General features: G+C 39.5%; 1 protein-coding gene across 3 annotated transcripts; it reads right to left on the minus strand.

The window, feature by feature from the left end:
- Positions 1-1,459: 1,459 nt before the first annotated feature.
- On the minus strand, positions 1,460-17,295 carry stx3a (syntaxin 3a). 3 transcript variants are annotated; one of them, XM_086034554.1, is made up of 13 exons: positions 17,110-17,295; positions 16,611-16,673; positions 15,546-15,591; positions 14,914-14,988; positions 14,690-14,789; positions 14,413-14,487; positions 13,616-13,686; positions 12,135-12,243; positions 11,560-11,633; positions 8,529-8,663; positions 6,854-6,964; positions 3,129-3,248; positions 1,460-1,567 (listed from the first exon to the last, which is right to left on the minus strand). In XM_086034554.1, exons 3-13 carry the CDS (start codon positions 15,576-15,578, stop codon positions 1,475-1,477), a joined length of 996 nt encoding a protein of 331 aa, XP_085890680.1. In that variant the 5' UTR covers positions 15,579-15,591; positions 16,611-16,673; positions 17,110-17,295; the 3' UTR covers positions 1,460-1,474. The 3 variants fall into 3 exon arrangements, with proteins under 3 accessions (XP_085890680.1, XP_085890679.1, XP_085890681.1); XM_086034553.1 differs by lacking the exon at positions 16,611-16,673 and having other exon boundaries at positions 17,111-17,295; XM_086034555.1 differs by lacking the exons at positions 1,460-1,567; positions 3,129-3,248; positions 16,611-16,673; positions 17,110-17,295 and adding an exon at positions 3,294-3,938 and having other exon boundaries at positions 15,546-15,899.
- Positions 17,296-22,059: the final 4,764 nt, after the last annotated feature.

The following is a 22,059-nucleotide window of genomic DNA, read 5'->3' on the forward strand; positions in this document are numbered from 1 at the left end:
AATTAATCAGAATGCCGTGTTTCAACTACTGTGCCTATTGAGAACATATTCTTGAAAAAAATGTGTTCGGGTTGACTTCCGCTTACTCACATACGGACAATTTTTAGCCAATTCCTTCCTTTGAGATCAACGTTAGCAAAGGCCTGAATGTCTCTTGAAACATCGTCCTGATCAATTATTTTAAGATGATGTTTGTTAAGAGCGATCTGGACAATCGTGCATATTAAAAGTTTTCAATATTTAGGACCGCAAATCCTTGTGTGTTATTACCACTGCTGTTGCTTGACAAATGGAGGAGCAACTGGTTGTGTTGATTGTTTGTAGAACGACTGTTCAAAAACCATGACATTCAAACAAAAGGCAGGAGTTTGCGACCAGAATCTTTATGTGAGTATAATAAAGTCAAATGAAAATTCAGCCACGCTTGCGAGAGCGTTGCCATAATGATATGGCAGCCTCCCTCCTACGAACTGGGTGATCAAATATTTGTCTCATTTCCTCCGTGAAGGCGGAATACGACGTGCAAACCGGAAAGTGTCTCTCCCATTCCGCTTTGGCTCGCGACAAAGTAGAACCCCAGAGACAGCCAATGAGGTCAGAGATCTTAGATTGCTCCGTAGAAGAAGACGGGGGGATGCTGGCCGAAAACTAGCAAGTACTGTACCCAAAGCATGGCAGGCCCCCAGGTCACCATCACATCTTTTGCAATTTGTAAAACGCATGCCAAAAAAGTAACTTACATGTCGCCGTTTTGGATCCGATGATGGCGGAGCGGTCAAAGTTTTTCCTTAGTATCGAGTGGGAACTGCTATGATTTGCGCTACTGCGGGCTTCGCTATGGGTTCCGGATACAGTACCCCGGAACTTTGTTGTAAGGAATCGATCGTTAATGTCACAGTAATAGAAAATTTAATGCATACGTTTATTTTCCCCGGGTGAGGGAATTTCCGTTTGACAGAGGTCCGTAGGTGGGAATACTTAATGTATATGGAGGCTGCGGGAGCTGCAGATCTGGACTGAGACTTAATGAATTTGCAAGGTGGTAAATTGTTTTTGGAAGGCAGAGTGGGCTCGTGAAAACTCACATACATGACACATTAATATGATTGTGCTTGGCCATGTTGGTCCAAGAGCGTTCCTTGTCAAGCGTCTGGCGGACAGGGTCAGTCTCTGCGGGCTCCATATGGTGATCAGATCAGGCTGTTAGGCCTCTGGGTATGTGGGAGGCCCAAATGCAGAGAGGAAACACATTTTCAGGAAGGATTATTTATTGAACCAAATCCAGTGGAAGTTGACGTGGTCCAAAGTGAGTGGTTGCCAGTCAGGGAATGGGAACGCAGAGCTGGCAGGCAAGGAGCGAGAGCCAAACAATCTGGGTCAAGCAGGTAACAAGGTAAGTGTCATATGCAAAAAAATACTTACCTAAGATACTAAAAATTGGCTTGAAGCACAAACTAATAATAGAGAGTGTCGATCAGGTGATAAGGTGTACTTTGGGACACGAAGAATGTACGGCACTGATGAATACTGCTTGCACCTGGCCCCAGCACCACTCGTCTCTCCAATCCTGCAAAATGACACACCCAAACACACGCACAATCGAGGAAACGAGAAGGGCGGGTCTCAAGTGGCAGAGCCAGCAGACCTGACACCTGGGTTATTGTACTGTATCTTTTGGGTCTATGAGTTGGTGTAAGTGTTTTTGGTATGGTTTCATCGTCTACAAATCCCCAAGCAAATTGTGTATAAAAACATACATTGGCGAACCTTCAGTTGTTTTTGGACAAGTCACCACAGAGGTGGGCATTTTGCAAAATTTTGATGGTCCGTCATTCGTCAGCAGCCAGGGTATCCATCCATCATTCGTCAGTCCGTCATTTTTCGTGACGAACCGAATTACCAAGACGGCAATATTGTTAGCATTAGCATAGTGTGTCGGCCATCTGATTGTGATGTTGAAAAATGCTGTCGTAGTCTACTACCGAGCGAAGCCCCTCACCTCCGCTGTGAGCGAATGAGCGGCTGCAGCATTTCAGGTTTCAAATTTCCCGTGGTCAAACGCGAGCGAATCACGCGACTCGGGACGCTTCACTCGTGTTTGGTGTGAACGTAGCATAAGGCATGGAGTTCAATTGCCGTTATGGTTTGAAAAAAAAAAACAACCCGAAAATCGAGATGTACTCACTACGCTGCTTCGTTTGGATACGTTGCTAAAAGTACACTGTCCTTTCCTAAATTTGAAAGGAAGCGCCTTTCCATCTCCCCGTGACCCGCTGGCTTGTATCACAAAAGGTTAATAAAAGGTGTTATAAGAGTTAAGAGGCGCTGAAGAGATCTCTGTACCTGCAATTGATTGATCATCCTTAAAGTTCCCGTATGTCTGTCACTGAGGTTTTAATCTTTACTCATCGAACTGAATGTGAGCTTTTGCGACATTGAATTTACAGTGAGATGCACTTTTGTTTGAGGAATTAAAAACGCATCTTACTTAGTCTTAAATTCTGTTTCAAGTTTAGTTTTTGGGCTATAGTTAACAAAAAAAAAATCCAATTCAGATCGAGCAATTCAGATTCAAATTAAACAATAAATATACAATTTATGTAATTCAGTTTTTTAGTTCAATAATTCAGTTTTCATTTCAAATGTTCAGTTTCTAGTGGTAGAAATAACAGCCCACGGGCTAAAAGTGTGCCTGAGTCACTCAGGCAGAGACTCAGAGAGTAGCGGGAGGTGCTGGGCTAGAGAGAGGGGGGGTGGGGGAGAAGCGGCGCTTTGAGCGAAGTATCGATTCCCAGGACAATAGTATCGATTCGATCCAAGTACTTGTTTAGTGTCGATAATATCGATATTTGTATCAATCCGCCCACCCCTAGAAAACACAGGCGACATGGAGACGACAGCGAAGAAGCGGCAGTGGATTACATCCCAAAAGAAAGTCAACATTCAAAATATGAAAGTGTTTCGGCTATAAAAAGGAAGATTCAGGACAACAAAACATCCTTTGCCAACAGTGCCTCGCCGTTGTTGCTGCAGTCATTGTTGCACAGTATGCCTATTTTATTTTTCCAGTTACTAAGGGTTTGTTGGATGCACAAATGAAACTTGTGCTATGATTATCTGATCAGTACCTCCAACAACGTCAAGATCCACTTAAAGCCTCCGTTGGCTGGAATATATCCCACTGGGTTGTTGCGGGTGATTTCCATGCCACCATGAGAAGCGGACGCCCAATACGTCATCGTCTCGCTCTGTGTTGTGTCGCGTGTGCGTCAACAGAAGAGAGACACTTCAGGAAAAGTTAACAGTTTATTAACCATGGAGGCATAAGTTATTCAGTCTGTGACTCACACACCAGGCATTTCAGCAAATATTTCATGCTAGTTATAAACCCCACAATGCTTTGTTTCATTATGTTACGGTAGTCCTTGAGAATGTAAATAACGACACCGAGCTGTTCTGTAAATTTTCGGGGTTGAAGATATAGCTTGCTTGCGAACTTCAAAGAAAATGGAAGAAATGGCCCCAACTTGTAACTTGCGATTGAGCAGGAAAACCCGATGCGAGAAGGTGCTCTTATTTTTACACAGTGAGGGAGGGCCATGCCCTAAAACTCCAGAAAACTGAAATGGTGGGAAACACTTTAACGTTACAGCTCAACAATTGAGTACTACGGTACATTGTTCTCAGTCTTTGCACGTTATCTTCAAACATATACTGTAGAATGTATTTAGAAACAAATCTCTAAATTTGCTTTCCAAGGGTTTTTTTTTTTTAAAGCAAATTACAGGCCCAAGAGTTTTCTATGCCATCTAAGGTGTATAGCTCTTCGTTTGTTTAGACTTAGCAAGGCAAACAAATGTTTATTTTATAAAACTGTAGAGAAATGAACCAAGGATGACAGACAATAACACACAGCAACAGAAGATCATCATTTGTTTCTTCAAAGCATGCAAGAAAAGGACATAAATACAAAAAAAAGTTGTCAGTATAAAACAAAGAACTACGCAGGTGTTCTTTACTACATCAACAAATATTTAATTACAGTGATACCTTGACTTAAGAGTTTAACTCGTTCCATGGTCATGCTTGTAACTGAAATTATTTGTAAATCAAAGCAACTTTCCTCATTGAAATGAACAGAAATCCCATTAAGCCTCTGAAAACCCCCCACCACATTCTGTTTTGTTTTTTTGGACGTTGTATCTCCAAGGTGTCCTCCACTATGGAGTGCCTCAAGACTCAACCTCGGGGCCAATTTTAATTATGTTGTTCTTGCTCCCCATAGGATTTATTTTCTGAAAACATGGTGTCTCCTTTCACTATTATGCAGATGACAGTCAAATGTACCTGCCAATGCGGCAAAACAATCCTGACTCTTTAAAACCTTTATTCGCATGCCGGGAAGACATCAAAGCATGGCGGAGGAACAGCTAAACTGGCCGACCTAGGGGTATCTACATCCACCTGTAACTGGATCCTGGACTTCCTCATGGACAGACCACAGGTGGTGAGGATGGGAAAGAAGGTCTCTGCTGAGCTCACAGTCAGTACCGGAACACCACAGGGCTGCTGCCTCAGCCCTAAACACTTCTGACTATCCACATATGTGTACCTCCCCTCATGAAATTAGCACCATCATTAAGCTCACAGACGATACAACCATCCTGGGCCTGCCTCCTCAGAGGAAGGGACGAGTCTGCATATAGGTTGGTTGGTTGGTTGGTTCACAGAATCACAGTTTATGGCGAGAATGACCTTGTTCTCAACATAGACAAAAACAAAGAGCTTACTATGGACTACAGGCTACATTGGGTGGACTCAGGCTACAATCTGAGACACCGCGGCCAGACATTTAAAGTGGGAGTCAACCCCAAATCTTTTGCAAGAAGATGTTCTTTGCAGGCGCATTCTGATCAATATTGCGTTCGTGGAATATGAGTTAAGCAGCAAAATCCACTTGTTTTTAGCCATCTCGGGATGGCCATTTTGTCACTTCTGTCGACTGAAAATGACATCACAAAAGCGCAGGAAACAGGTGAGCTGTGATTGGTCGTTACCTGAGCCCTGAGCAACTGTGATGTCATTTTCAGTCGACAGAAGTGACAAAATGGTAGCCCCCTAAAATGTCTCTTATTCCACAAACGCAATATTAATCAGAATGCCGTGTTTCAACTGGTGGGCCTGCATGGAACGTATTCTTGAAAAAAAATGTTTGGCTTGACTTTCCTCTTTAACAGCTGATCCCCCTCTGGTTCTACCACTCTGATGTAGAGCCACCATGTGCAAGACTTCTGTGCAATTTCTCTGTACAATACATACAGTATATGAAGCTACCTCAGGAGAGCAAGTGCAACCTTTTTTTTTTTTTTTTAAATAACCACTTCTAGCCATACTAAGTTCAATATGTACATATCTATTGCTTTTATTCTTTTATTTAGTGCAGTTTAGTCTTTTACCAGTTATACATCTTGTGTGAAGTAATTTTGCTTATTTGTTTTTCTTGCTTGTCACTTGACTCAAAGGCAGGCACAAGAATTCCAATGTACTTGTTTTAAACCTTGTACAAACAGCAATAAAGTCTATTGCATTCTATCAGCAAGAGCTATTTATTTTGAAAATGTGCTAAATGTTGGTTCATTGTGCTAACTGTAGGCTTCTTGTACAGAACCACTTGCAAAGATGCACCGAGACACTTGAGACAAGTACTACATGTAAGACATTTGCAAATGATAAATTACATTCTGCTGTGAATGATTGCAGCATGACTTGGGGATTTGTCCATGTGATTTTGAGAATGTAATTTATGTTTCAAGAAATTAGCCAAACCAGTAAGAGAGGAAAAAAAATATGGAATAAGATTGTAATTTTAAATTAAAACAAAAACCTGCATCAAATTGAGTCTGTTAATTCGTCAGCAGTTAGACACGAGTGCTCACACCTTGGAGAGCCGTTTCACTAGGTGACATGACATGAATCATGGAACGAATTAAAACATTTCTTGAAGAACATTAAACATCACAGAATATTGCAAAGACCTCAACATGTCATGATGGAAACCTCAAGCAGTAATATGTCTTGAAAATATAAAAAGTGGTCGGAAACTTGACTGAAGTTGAATTGAGCATTCAAACGTGGCTGCCAAGAAGGACAGGTCATATACACAAGTGACAATTGTCGGAAAATTGTGGTTATAAACCAATTTGTCGGTGAATCGAGGTTCCACGAAGCAGTTCCACATTAACTGCTCCATATTTGTTCCCATCACTTAAGTGGTGCCTTAAGTGCACTCACTCAAAAAATAAATAAATAAAAACAAACCAAGCTACGGGTTGTAACACGAAAAACTCATAAGTTGAGGCATGTTTGTAAGTCAAGGCACCACTGTATAGTAAGATATTTAATACGATATTTCAAATAGTATTTACCCTTATGCCTAAAATAAGCTCTGTCACTTGATTTCAAAATCCTGGTTAAAGTGTATGGGACACGAAAAAAGGAACCTCAAAAAACAGTTTGAGAAAGAGTACCACTATAAATAATAAGATTACAATGATTAATTTGGTAAAAACGCAATGAAAAAGATGCAGAAAAGTTGATATTTTCATGGGCCGGGTGGGCCCACTGACGGCCCTGCCGAGTTTGACCCAGTGCATTGTTTAATACTACATATTAAAATTTGTAAAAACCGTGTCCCATACACTTTAAACAATGACTAGATAGACAAAAATAGTACACACTATCCCACATTATGACGTGCTATGATTATCTGTTCTCTCTTAATCTCAGATGTCAATGGATATATAAAAAGTGAAATATTAAAATAATTAAGTTGAGAAAATCAAGCCACACTTACCCTGCGTGCTTCCTGTTGGAACTTGGCTGCTTTCTTTGTGTCGGCCACTGCTCTTTCTACAAATCCCACTGATTGATCCATGTTACTTTCAATTCTGTCAATCATGCCACCCTGAAGAGATGGAAGCCCAAGAAATAAAGAACAAATAAAGACACACATTCTCCAGATGACAGATAGAAATTTTGATTTCCCCCCCCCTCCCCCGCCAATATAGGGCCGCTGCTAGCCCTTTAGGTACCCTTAGCTGAAAAGTCGAATGGTGCCCCCCCACCGCAACCCACTATTACTGTTTTTAAAGGCCAGGTTTTTTTCTTTTGTTGACCTGGGGTGCGGGTTATTAATGCTGACAAGTAAGTAGATAGCATACAGTTACTAGTTACCTTTTAAGTGTCCGGTTGTCCAGAGAAGAGCTATATAAACCTGATATATTATTGTTCAAACCTTTCCACATTACCAGTGTTTGTTATAACTTGTGAAAGGTAGAAAAGAGAAGTCCACTTCATCGCTTACTCCCTGGTCCGTCTCCCACACGCACACAAACACGGCTACGCACATATTGATACATGACGTCAACTGCGAAAAAAACCTTTATATATATATTTTTTTTTATTCCCGGTGACAAATTGAGCTGATGATATTGGGAATATGACGTTTAAATAGTAAAGCTGTGGCTTTGTTCCCAATTCCCATAATTAGTGACGTATTTACTTACAATTTGCGTGCATAGGGCTGCTAGCTCTTAGCGCTCCTCTTGGCAACAAGCAGTCCAGATGATTTTGACACTTTTCTTTGTAAATGTTATTTAAAATTGACAAGTCCGTCACTGAATACGATCCAAAACAGTCACCATCCATTCCCTTCGAGTCACTTTTGAAACCCCTCTCGACCAACACGCATCAAGCCAATGACCTCGCTTATTTAATCGCTAGCCAACAACGTGGAATGACCAACAATCAATCATGTCAATCAACAATCAATGTCCATTGAGCAATATTGTGAACAGTTATCCACTTTATTCCGGGAAAGCTTATTTGGCCAACAAGTTTGAGCGTGGCAAGGACTCGACTGCGCTGTCTCCCTCCCTTCATTAAAAATGTAATTTTGTAATACCATTTTTAATAAATGTACCTGTAATACATTGTTACATTTTTTTGTATTTTGAATATGTAACGCAGGTACGGTACACAGTATTCTATTATTCTCCAAGCCTGTTTATGCATGATGTGTGCACTTGATGTCACAATGACCCCCATGCACGATGGTGCCCTACGCATTGTGTATACTCTGCGGATAGGGAGCAGCGGCCCTGCCCCAAGACATTCATTTACTACACTTAGATTCCATAACAGCATGACAGATTAGCCATGATCGGGAAGGATAAAACTATGGAGTTGAAACAAAGAGGGCATTCTTGTCCAGGCATTCAATGATTTTCCTCTAAGCTTTTCCTCCTCATCAATCTCCTCACTGTATCCTTTCTCTATTGTTGATCAAAATAGCGTAGAAATAATTTGTTTGGTTTCAACTTAATTCATCACTTAGGGTATTCTGAATATGATTTTTTTTAATAGTATACAAATTGTATATGTACAAAATTCAAATCAATGTTTAAGACGAACATGAGCTTCCTTTCGAGAATGCTAATTTGTTTAACTTGTGTTTGTTTGTCACATACCTGGTTCTCAACAAGCATAGCAATATCAACAAACATGTCATGGAGCTCTTTGATGCTGCTCTCCAACCTAATGATGTCTTTGTGACGAGCCTCAATCTCGTTCAAGGCCTGCTGGTTTATATTTGAATCCATTATCTGTGGGGAAAAAATGACATTGTTATTAAGTGAAAAAAGAACACATTCTATTTGCAAGCATAACCTGTCGCGAGCAATTCACATCCATGCTCTGCTTCAGCCTGTGTAAGTGGAGAAGCGATTGCCACAGTATTTTGGATTTTGTGGAGGTGATAATGACGACATCACGTTTTATGTCAATAAATCCAAACTATTGTGCAGAACACTTTTATACTTTCACAGATTGAAGTGGACAAGAGTAGTAATGTGCATTTGCATTTCGGTGGCGATCGGTCGCCGTTTTAGACAACAGAACTGACAAAGCGAGCAATATTACCACGCATGTCTCCCTCCCGTGACGTAGACCGCTGAGACCCAAAAAGTAACAAGCCAAGCTCCAAAAGGGGGCGGGCCAATTTATCGTAAATGTAATCACAAAAAAAGGCCTTAAATCACAACAGAGTCTTTTGGAGGGACGGGGGGCATATAGGTCAATCCGGGCGTGCTTGCCTTTACAGCATGCCTAGTCCATTCACATTGGCCAGCAAGAAAACGTCTCAATGTCTCACTATTGCTGGTAGCTTTGTCATATTCGGGAAACACACCCGCCACAAGCCTGGATATGTCAGCTGCATAGACATCCAAACTCTCATTTGGTTGGTGGAGGGAGCGTGTTTGTCCAAAGGACTCCATTAACTTTTTCTTCACACGCCCATAATCACACTGCACATCTGCTGACAAACTGTCCCACAGGTGGAAAGCCGCTACGTCTCGTAGGGAGGAGACTCGCCAAAGTAGCATCTTAACTACCACTTCCAGCTTGAGTGCAGAAAAACAGCTTCAACCTTGCTTCACCCATACAACAAATGGTTTCTCACCGTCTCCACGAAATGGTGTCAGCAGCTTGACTTCCATGCTACCCACGGCCACGCCGCCAGTCCACTTAGCAGGGTGCCGGAAATAATACTCACTCATAATACAGTCCAAACAGTTGTGCATTAGGGGTCCCAAAACTGCTGCTCCAAAGCACGAGTACAGCTAGCAGGCGAGCAGCGCTGACTAAAAGTTCAGCAATCATCGAAAGAGAAAATAGTTACGAACACCAGGACACTATCCCACCACTGCCGCCAATGTGGCGTGCAATGTGTAAAGCGTTGTAAACAGACAAAAACAAACAAACAACAAAAACGTAGGAACTGGTACTCTTTTGGAGCGAACCTTTCAGCCCTATTTATTCATCACAACTCAATACAACCACTTCCCTGCCGCGACTTTTTTAAATGCCATCATTCTGCGACCATTCACCTTAACGTTTACATTAGCATCATTATTTATTTATTTCTTCTTGGTATTGAATCACATTTTTGATGTGCTAAACATGCACGAAAACTCACCGAAAACTCGTCAAACATTGCACACAGGCCTGGCGAAAATGTTTACATTTTAAAGTTGACACACACGATAAAAAAAGCCAGCTCTGTAGGGCCCTTAAGAGGTGTAATGGAGCCCTATCCCAGTACGTTTGACCCAGGGCTACAAAAATTGGGAGACATATGTAGTACCCTGTGACATACAAAAAAAGTCAGCAGAAGCCATATCCTAAAAATAAAGTAAGTGAACTATGTTTTTTTGAAATACCCGTTTTTGCACATTTACAAGGGTCATACTTTTGCATCCTGTCATAGAAGTTTCATCTTATTGACTTTAAACTTGGTCTGTGCCATCTCAAGACAATGACGGGGGAAAACAATCTTTGACGGGGCAGGGAATCAGATCTTGCATTTCATGTGCATATTTATTTTTTTCTATAGTTGTCTTTTTTTTTCTTTCATCTGTTATTACAAATAGTTATCGTTTTTTATGTTTTTTTTCCCCTTTCTGGGGAGTTCCACCTAATTTGTTGACAACCATGTGTGTGTATGTATGCGTGTGTGTCTGGTTATATGGCCTGTGGGTTGGGATGAGGGTGGGTTAGTGAACATACAAAATGTTCTTTCAAATATGACTGAGTATTTCAAATTCACTGTATGTTGGGTTTTGTTTGGAAAAAATGTTCAATAAATAAAGTTGAAAAAAAAAAAAGTCATACTTCCTTTGCCACAAAATACAAAATACAAAATGCTTAATGCATACAATGCCTGCTGAAAAGAGGCAAGACTGCCAAGAGCTCAAGTGAGATTCAGAATAATGCTTCAAATATATTTGCCTGTCTTGGCCTAAGTGGCCATACGAGAAGAAGCAGTATTCAATATACAGTGTGACAAAAACTGTTTAATACATTTTAATTCCATTTAATTATTTCATTATTGTATGTTTTTACATGTACAATATTATGAAGTGCCAATTTGCCTTATGAACATTAGGGGCGTGGGAAAAAATCAATTTGCCAATATACCGTGATTTTCGGCCGCCAAATATAATGTCGATTTTTCAGCTTCTAATATCGATTTAATGATGGCAGTGTGTAACACTCCAATTCCTCTTTTTTTCAGAGAAAATGTGCAAAAACACAAATAATAAATAGGATGTTTTGAAGCAAATAGTTTTGACTTAATTTGTCCTCTGATCTATATCTTATCTATATCTATATATCTATATCTTCATTTAATTGTAATTTTGATATTAACTGGGTAGAACATCACAATATCGGGATATTGTATGGTGACCCAAGTATCGTGATACGTATTGTATTGCAACGTCCTTGCCCAATACTCACCCCTAATAAACATACATTACAACACTTTTTGTTATTTTTTGTCAGGGGGGAGGCTGGAACGGATTAATGGCATTTCTATTAATTTCAAGGGGAAAAGATTATTTTTCAGCTAATGAGTGTTTGGGGTTACAAGGTTGGTCACGGAATGAATTAAACACTTGTCTCAAGGAACCACTTGACATGTACAACAAGTATATTCACCCCAGCAGTGAAGACAGCTGAGTTGCCTCCCTCCAGCATCTCCTCCAGTTCCTCATCAGTTGTTGCTTTGCCGGCTACAATTAAGAATAACAACAAAAGTAAAAGGATTTAATAATGACCTCTGGTTGTCTTTGCTTTTGTTCGCTTGTGTTAGGGTTGTTTAAGACTCACAAAAAATATGACGATAGAAAATGTCATCAACACAGCACTAAGACATGTTCAGTACTGTATACTGATGGTTTGGGTCAGGGGTGTCAAACTCATTTTTGTCATCATAGTTAGGAGTTAAAAATGTATGATCGCCTTATCACATACACACAACAACTTGATGGATAACTAGTTTTGAAATCAGAAGCCAGTTGATAGTTTGTTCAATTATTTTTCAATGTACTTCAAAGGAGTGATTGGTAACAAATGCAGGCAATATCTCATATGTGATTTGCCACATAAAATGGTGCCGCGGGCCGGATCTGGCCCCCGGACCTTGAGTTTGACACGTCGGCTTTAGGTGACATGAATCTCATTTTGAACATAAGCTGTAATGATATCAACAGTATACAGACAAAGCAACTTACTGATCTCAAGCTGTCGGGCAATCCGTCCTTTACTCTTGTCTCTGAAGTCGACTTGCGCCTCATTGTATTTTGTCATTACCTCTACAAATTTCTTCGCCAGGATAGCATGCTGGGGAATTCAAAGAGTTTGTTAAACTGTGTTTCAATGGAGGAAAATGATAATGATGCAAATAAAGACCTTATCATGATATGAATATCTTCAACTGTGTCAATTCTCAGACAATCAAATTAGTGTCACTATGGGCCTGACTGACAAAGATCCCAAATAGCGGGTGCTGAATTGCATGTTTACTTGAACAGATTGCAGCCGCTGTTGGTGGATGTGTTGTACACGATCTTGCAATCTTTTACTAAGATCCTAATTAGCAGTCACTTCAATTGCTTGTTCACTCACTCTTGACAGATTGCATAAACCGGTAGCAACAGGTTTAAGTGCTGGAGAGGGTTTTGCTCTTTAGGCACAGTAGCTCTGAAATGAAGTTTGAAGTGATGAAATTGCAAATAGTTGGGAAAACGCAAACAAGCATTCTTGTGCTACAGTATTATATACTAATATTGCTCCGATAATTTGGGGGAAGCAAGCGACCACTTCACACAAGTCGAGTTTTCTTTGATTTTGTTTGATGAACTTGTCCCGAGTGTGAGGGAGCCATCCGCCCCTCCTGCCTGAACTTGTTACAGTACACCCAAAAAAAACTATCTTCAGAGAGGCAATAGATTCAGTGTATTAAATTATCCCGTTGTACGGAAATGCTGAGGTCCAAGGGAGGACTGTCAAAGGTGTATGATATCATGACTCCTTCATGTGACTGGCTCCAAGCCAGACCTTACCTTCATTCAGAAGCTCCAAAATTGCATTGCTAAATAAACAATATGTGGTAATAATTTTTTTTTTGTCTTTTTAGTTTTTTTTTTTTTTTTGCACCTGGCTTTCAGACAAGCTATCAAAGATGCAAAATGATCAGTCAATTCAAGAAGAAGTCAATTCAATTCTTAATCAGGTTTGATTATTCACAAATTTAACAAATTTGCTGAATCGATCTATTTGCGCATACTCCTTCCAGAATGCAAAAAAAGGAACTGCAGAGCAATTTTGCGCATTTGTCTAACGCAATCCTGGGTGCACCTGGTTAGTAAAACAGTTTCCACATCTTTTTGTGTCAAGTTCAATCAAGTTATTCGTATTTACAACTCTTGAGTGAATCGGGGTCTAATGTTTATATTTCTGAAAAATAAAATATGATAATGTTGTTGGCTGCCAAATATCCCTGTAAACAATTAAAACAAACAAAACGTATTTATGCCATTAATTAAAAGAATAATGAAGGTGGAATTACATTAATGGGGAAATAATTGAAACAAACGGTTGTAGAATTACATCACTGACATTTGAAGATTGTGGTAGCAGTATGTTACACATGCCGGCAATGTTGAAGAACTTATCGATGGTGCTTTTTTTCTAGATGTTGGATGTTTCTAACCTGTGATTTTCTTATCCTGAGGTCAGCAGAGGCCCTCTCATCTTTGTTTGTCTCAAGCTGGTGTTCGATGCCTGTTGGAATATTGTGCATACTGTACATGAGTACACACATACAATACTTCTCAACAAGAACATCAACATGTTTGTGTGTGGTAGAATAGTTATTGTTTACACGCCCACACACACATATTTATATATATATGCATGTACACACAGTAAAAAGTAAAGACACAAGGAAAAAAAGCTTTAACTCCCCTTACAGCCACTCTTGTGATAACCAAAAAATAAAAATACCAAAACCCGCGTTGTATCTGTTTTTGTCATCCTATAATGAAATACTTTGCTAAATTTAAAATGAGAGAAACATTAAGAGCGAAGTAAGCATTAAAATTCTGATTTGTAAAAATCCTTGGTTGGTAGCATCGGCCTAAAATATACAGTAGACCAGTGCTTCTCAAATAGTGGGGCGGGCCCCCCGGAGGGGGCGCAGTGTGATGCTGAGGGGGGCGCGTAAGACATGCTTTTTTTCCGCCGTACTACAATAAATCTAAATTCCGAAATGAGCAATAAGGTTATTCTTGTAAGTTGAACTATATCTCTTTCTTTTTGTTTTTCTTTATGTTAATAAGGATACAATTTTATGCAGAGGTGTACCTATAACTATTTTACAGACAAATGCTGTTATTTATAGTTGCAGCAAAGAGTGGGTGGTGGGCGCGAATTGCTTTCTTCTTGTTGGGGGGGCGTAACAGAAACTAATTGAGAAGCACTGCAGTAAACACAAAGTAAAGTACTGACTCTTGAGTTTGTTTCTTGCATTGTTGGCAGACTTCTTAATCTCATTGGTGATTGCTTCAAGATCATCCTGTGTTTCTAAATATAGAAATAGGGTAGGGGAGAGAAAATGACCCGCAGGAGAGGCAATACAAAGTACCGTGAGTACTAAAGTACTAGAAGTATACAAACATATACACAATTGCAGAGAAGTGCTCGTGAATTTGAACATCTGGATGTGTGTGCGTGTGTGTGTGTGTGTGTGTGTGTGTGTGTGTGTGTGTAACTGAAGGTAATTTACTCTGGTCAGATGTGGGGGAGGACAAGATGGTGGAGTAGAGTTTTTTTATTTCTGTTACACTTTCATCAATGTTTTCAATGCTGGAGCGGATATCCTCAATCTAAAACATTGAACAACAAACAAACCCAAAAAAAGAAATATATAATAATATAGGACCCGATATATATGAATAAATATTAGTACTTTGATGGACATTGATTGAATAAGATGTAAACATATATTACCTGAGCAAAAAAATCATCCATAAAAGCCTCATTCTCCACAGGGACCTCAATGTCATCCCCTCCAACATCACTTGTCTGTTTAAACCACATAAGAATGCATTAATGAGGGGATTCAGACAGTGTAAGAACAAAAGAAAAAAGAAGTAAATTGTGCAGTATTTTGCATTTGCATATTTACTTAATTATATAATATTTGCATTAGTTATCTACTTGGTTAGGGTAGCCCAAATGTAGGCAAACATGGAGCCATACATTTACGAACATAAAATTATATTCAGGCCAGCACTTCTTCCCACAACAGGGCTTCAGGGCATCTTATCAATTGAATTAGGTCATATTCATATTGAATTTGAACAAGCCGTTTTTCCTTTGTGAAATTTGCTTCTTGGTCAGAGTCCTTAATAATGCGTGATTTTAGTTGATGAGTAAACGTGGTGTGCGGAATAGATCATATCAATGGGATATTGAGTTAGCCTAGTTATCTTGAATCTAATCACGTTCACTTGAGACACCTCAAACATCACAATGGCATTTTGATCCATCAACAGTATTTTACACAGATTCGTAGAGACAGAAAGGTTGTTTTCGCAAGGGGGTAAGCCACAAGGTAGAACCATGAAAATTCTACCTACCTCCTTGAGTTGAGCTAGTCTGTCCTTCATCATGAGAAACCTGTAACTACAAAACAAAGGAAAAATAATTAAAACATGAGGAAAAAGACAGAAAAATCTTGAAAAAATAATCCCTGCAGAATCCTGTTTTATCTCTGTCTGAAAATTCAAGTAACCTGAAAATGGTGAAAGATAAGAAAATGATTAACAAAAAAGCAATTGTTAAATGAGAGAATAAATGCAATCAATTCTGCAAATGTTGGGGGTATAATAAACAAAAATGAACAAATACATATATGGTCACAGAAGTTATTGATTTGTTTGGACGCCCGTCTTGAAGAGAGACATCGCTGTGAACCTAACCTGAGATCTCGCTAAGCCTCTCTCCTCTAAGAACAGATTAGGGTAGTAGTTCCTGATGACAAACCTGTCCCTCCCCCACCTTTTGCAAGTCCAGCCTTATAGGCTTTAGATTCCCACAGTGAGGAATTATGCCACTTACAACTTCTGTGGTTTGAGCTGTTTACAAAATACACGCATACACACGCACGCACGCACTCTCTAAATATATATGTACACTCAACAAAAATATAAACGCAACACTTTTGTTTTTGCTCCCACTTTTTTATGAGATGAGCCATATAGCAAAATTGGCGTGGCCCAGTGATTGTCCACAAAACCCCCCACTTGGCCCACATACCTCAATGAATGACGGTCCTTTAGTGGGCTACACCTATAGTCCACAATGTGGGCCACACAAGGCCCATATCTCGAGCAAATCATACAACTACTCTAGCCCTATTATGGACCAGAACCGGTTCCTGATATCAGCCTTAATTCAACCTTAATCACGCCATTTCATTCAGGCTGTGCCTTTTAATACATGCGCCTTTTGGTCGCGAAAATACGGTAAGGGTGTGCAGGCCAGGCTTTTGAAAAAAAAAAAAAAAAAAAATCCATGTGGTTTTTATGTGCCTTGTGGAGCCCATATTTTCTATCTATCTACCAATCTAGTGGTTGCAGATGCTGCCAAAGTGTCTTTGGATGCCACTTTCTTTTTGGAAAGTTTGGAAAAAACATACTCACTCTTCTCAGGTTGCCCACAAAGTTGGGCCATCTTGAAGAAGCATGTGAACATCACACTCAAATCCGAGAGGGAAACGTGATGGGAGACCCGGATTAAAAGTAGAGATGGGAAACATACGGACGTTCTGTACTTGAGTAAAAGTGCAATTACTTGTATAAAAAAATTACTTTGGTAAAAGCACTCATTCAATTAATTACTCAAGTGAACGTAAAAAAGCATGGCTCTGAAATGTACTTCTTGAGTAAAAGTAAAAAGTACTTTTAGCGGATGTTTCCTCCTCATGTCATATGTAGTTTGGAGGCTATTAAATTTGAAAGGTCATCATACTTTACACCCTTTAAACTGACTGGGCTGTTTTTTTAGTTCTCAAACTTCAAAATATCAAGGTCTTCCTGAGAGCAAACAAATGGAACCAAATGGTATATCACACTAATACAGCACGCTATGCTAAACTAACAACCAGGGCCAAGTTAACGAAAGGGTAATTATTTTGCTTTACCTTTCTCAGATTGGACGGAGAATTCTTGCAGGCGGCAAGCTCGTGGAGTTTTAGCTTTACACAGGACACAATGCATTCGCCACACTCCATCGTGTGGAGTTGTCGATTATTTTACTTCTTCTCACCTTCCAATTAAATTATCTTCTGTAGCGTGTAGCATAGGTTCTTCTCGGGTGATGTCATAGCTTGAGATCACAATCCAATCACAAACTGGGATGCCCGGGGCCGTGTGTAACACTTCATTTTTTAATCGTCATGCATCATGTAAAACAAAAGTAACGACCCTGTTTTGAAAATGTATCGAGTAAAAAGTACAGATACTGGTGTTAAAATAGAACGGATAAAAGTAAAAATATTCTAAAAAATAAATACTAAATAACGAGTTCTGGAAAAACCTGCTCAAATACATAAAGTATTTATACTTCGTTACTTCCCATCGCTGATTAAAAGCATCGAACCATTACGATGTTTGTAAGAAGTAGGGGAACAAACTACTAGCTTAGCAAAAAGTAATTTATCGAAGTATACTATAAAGTAAACTTTTTTGGTACTAAAATGGAGGCAGTATCCTTGAAGTGTACTTTTTAAATACTTCATTTTCTAAACTTCACAGAAGTAGGCTTAAGTATACTTGTCTTGTGCTGAAAAGTAGTCTAAGATAAACATATGGAATCTTAAAGTATAAGCGTTCCTTCTGTAAAGTATACAGAAAAATGTAAGGCTATAAGTACATTCATACTAAGAATTACATTTGTATGAAAGCATATCGTTGCTGTCCTGTAAAAAACACTTATGTCCATTTTTCCCCATTTTAAAAAAAATTACATTCTGCGTTACAGATATCCTATTAACGCAATAATAGTAATAATAATAATAAAAAACCTTGGACATGCTTGTTTTTCCACAGCACAGCGGCGATATATATATTTTTTTCTGCCACAAAGTGCTAATACTCAGCCTTGTAAGTATTGGTGCAATTACAGGAAAAGAAAAATGTTATTGATTCAAGCTTGCATTCAGTTTAGAAGTTTTGATATTTTTCACGACTGACAAGCAGTTTTCTTTAAGTTGTATATGTTCAACATCATAGTACTGAAGTTTACAGGTTTACAATTGTACAGTGCTCAACAGTATTGTCTTTATTGACATTAAAAACACAAGAAAATAGTTCGAAACATTTGACTTGACGTTATTTATACAGGTTTTTGTCCCTCTCATAATGGTTTGGCATTGGCGTTATATCACAGAATCATCTGTTTCAACAAGAACACACTTTGTTTTTAATCATTTCAGGCCAGAAAGCTGCAATTATTTCTGTTGGTTAATATGATATACGATGTACTTTTTACATTGATTTGTGAGTTTTTAAATACTAGCTTACCTGATTGAGTCAGAGCCTCGACTAAAACATAGTTTGGTACATGGAATAAAATGCAGAAAATTTATTTGAACATGTTTATTTAAAAACAAGCAAGTTTGATTAAACATGTACCATATTTTTTCAAGCACATAGCACTATTGTACCTCTTCTTCAATGGGGATTTAGTTCATCCTGATTTACCAACTCTGTGCAAGCAAAAATCACAGTCTTAAAAAGCATTTAATTGTTTAGTGTTACGAAGCAAGGGACGTGCTGCTGAGTCACAACTACAGATCAACACAAACACTTTGGAAACATAACTGTGTCCATGTCTGTCTTGCCAGTCAACACTGAGTCTCTAATAACAATGGTTCCTTCAGAAGCATTAAGAAGGTGGGGGTTTGTCCATATCGGCTCGAGGTCCTTTGGAGGTTTGGGCGCCTGCTGATGACATCAGGCTCTTGTTTTTAGTTCTCTGATATATAGCAGGGTAGTTAAATTAAAGGGATACTAAATACTACCATTGAAGAATAGAAGAACGAGCAATGGTATTTCAGAGAATATTTTACCTGGGACAAAGTGATGCGAGCAAATTTGAACATAGTCAGAGTTTGGTAGGTTGGCTCTCTTTATTCCACCCAGCCACAGTCGTCTTTGTCTTTCACTTTTTTTTTCTGGGCGTGAAATCCCTGACTGATGATCACTTTCAGGAGTCTGTAGAATCCTTTTCTGCCTTTTCCCCCTCGATCTGTACAGCCAACAACAACACACGTAGTAGGCATGGCAAACCTCCTTCCTACTTCGCTAAAGAATGACAAATGAAGCGGTAGCAGAGCATGACATCCAAAATGGACACAGGGAAGTGCATTCTGGGAAATCTTGTGAAGTTGAAAGAGTCTATTGAATGTGATCGGCATAGCTGCTCAGACGGCGGCCGTTAATTTTCTGAAAAAAAAAAAGGTAAAGGACATTTGCAATTGCAAAGATGCTTAAAAGACAGAAACCACCAGAAAAGGAGATGTGTGGTGCAGATAAACAGAGGGCAAAAAAAGAAAAAGTTAGAAAAAAAAGTGAATTGAGGATGCGGCCAAATGCACAAAACTGACAGATCTCTTCTGTCGTGGTAGGAGCGTCCAGGCCAGGGACGGCACGGGTCCGAGCAGCAGCACGGCCACAGCAGGTAAACAAGCACCATCTGCCTCATGAAATCCAAGCATGTTTAAGGGGGTCAAAATAGAGCTCAAAGAGGCGGCGGTATAAGTTCTAGGCTAAGTCAAATCGTGGCAGAAATGCAAAGTTCTGAACTCATTTTTTGCTGTCATGCAGTTGCACTTTTATGTTAACCAATGTTTACTGAAGTTATTCTTAGATTTCTATGCCTGGTGGTGCGATGGCACCATGAGTTGTTTATTGGTATAAGTTATTTTATTGTAATTTTACTTTGTGTATTTATATCACGATTGTGTTGGGAAAATGTTAGTTATGTGTTATTTATTTTATGGTGGTCATGTATATAATTTGTTTCATTTAATTTTCCTGTTTGTACAGGGTCTGGGGAAAGGGTGGGAATGGATGGAACTAAAACAAGGCAGCCATTGCAATTTTAATCACTGTCATAGTCTATTCCTGGCTTACTTATTCCTTACTTTTTGGGCTTTTTTCTGTCCTCTATTCGCGTGTGCAATGTCGGGTCCCTTTGACCTCAAAACTCATGTGGAATACGCCACTGCTTTGACTACATGAAAGCGCCATGAAGATGCTTTGAATTAACACCAGGTCATCTCTGCGGATTGTCAGAGTTAGAGATTGGAGCATTTGCAGAAGTTCAACGTGGAACCCTCAGCGAGAGAATTCACAGACAACACCCACCCCGGAAACGGGCCGGATCCAGTGACAATTGTGACTGGACACCGGGGACGTGTTAAGCGAGAGACACTGATGCTGCCCTGTGGAGTTTTATTTCATTTTGTTTTGCTCGTGTCTAGACTGGATTTCTGTAGTGTGGGCATTAGATAGCTTGTGTTTCACCGGGGCAAACTCACATTTCTCCTTGGGGTGTTGGTGTTGGTGGATGGATGGATGAGGTCGAAGTAAAGCCTGTACTGGATTTCTGTTTGTATAAGAATGCTTGTATTTCTCCAGGATGAAATCACTCATGTTTCTCCTTGAAGGATTGTGAATTAAAAAAAAGCACCTACCCTCACAGGCTGTTGCTTGAGGGTATTGACGACTGTTTTTGACGCTGTGCTAATTTACTTTGGAAAGAGTTATTTTGGGGGTTTGTTTTGTAAATTGTCAGACTTTTGCAGCGACTGGCACTCCTTTTTCTCAATTCTTGTGAAAAAAAACGACAGCTAAAACACTAAAAGGTTTTTATTTTCATAAAAAAATCAGTTGTGTTTTTCTTTTAATGTAAAAAAAGCATCTTGTTGCTGCAACATTTTTTTTTTAACTGTTTTAGACCAAGGTGATCTTTTATACTGTACATGCATGCCATGGCAGTGTCTACATTAAATTGATACTGCCTATCACACATCCTTGAGGTCCATAACAAATTGTAAAGCTGTGTCTCACCATTTTGAGGTTGGATGGCCTGCGTTGGTGGCCCGCATTCTCACTCACTGGTCCATCAATATTTGTAAGGCAATTCTTGGTCTGGGTTAGGCGATCGTCTGCGTCCGCCATTACCGTTTGAGAAAATTCCGAGACATCCTCCGAGATCCCACACCGTCACGTGTATATTCTAATGCATTTCATTGGCTAAGAGATTGGTGAGAATTGGATTTGAAAAAAAAAAAAAAAAAAAGACGTATATGCCAGGGGCGGAGCCAGAACGAGGCTAATGGGTGGGCTTGGAAATATCAGGGTGGGCCTTAATATTTCCCTCACTGAGCACAATCCTCCTGTCCTGACACTATATTCAAATAAAATGGCAAACTGAATAATATGAAGTTCAGATCAGCCTTAGACAACAACAATTATGCCATTCTTAATATTCAATACAATAAAAAACACAACAAAACAAAAATTCAAAAATTATTTCATTACAAATTACAAACATTTTTAAAGTGTCTATTTTTTTCATGATTCTCATTGGGTGGGCAGTCTGTCAATCTGGGTGGGCCTGTGCACACCCAGGACCACCCATGGCTCCGCCCCTGTATGCTCTCCCGGCGCTCTCGGCTCTAGTGGTAGGAACGCGGTTATGGGCTTAATGGGTTAAGGCTCAATTAACTGGTGTCCTTAAATGTTTTTAAATCTAAAATTAAAGACATGGAAGCGGCTTCCATACAAACATTTTTTTTTAAGTTTATATTTTAGCTCGGCTGTTTGAACAGTTTATTTTGAGCCATGTCTCACAGGTGGTTTAATCCAAATAGTAGTGCTCCGTAAATTGTAGTTTGTCTCTCCGTATGTCTGTAACTTTGTTTTTGCTGCTGCCTGCCTTCACTAGGGCTCTCTTGAAAAAAACGTTTTTAAAGTAACACTTGGATGAGTTTAACATTGGCACTTATATTATACGTTTGCATGTAAAAATGACATCAGTACTAAAATTGCTATGTTCACACCAACTGCGTTGGGAGCGTTT

Source organism: Filicampus tigris, chromosome 6 (assembly GCF_054856515.1).
Source record: "Filicampus tigris isolate MCC_2025a chromosome 6, RoL_Ftig_1.0, whole genome shotgun sequence".
Lineage (NCBI taxonomy): Eukaryota > Metazoa > Chordata > Actinopteri > Syngnathiformes > Syngnathidae > Filicampus > Filicampus tigris.

What these genes read in the sequence shown, in the direction of transcription:
- stx3a (XM_086034553.1), bottom strand. Translation starts at nt 15,578, where the DNA reads ATGATGAAGGACAGACTAGCTCAACTCAAGGAG. An exon ending in GACTAGCTCAACTCAAGGAG is followed by an intron (nt 14,989 to 15,545) that starts GTAGGTAGAATT and finishes TGGTTTAAACAG; the next exon opens with ACAAGTGATGTTGGAGGGGA. An exon ending in CAGCTGTCTTCACTGCTGGG is followed by an intron (nt 8,664 to 11,559) that starts GTGAATATACTT and finishes TTTTCCCCACAG; the next exon opens with ATAATGGATTCAAATATAAA.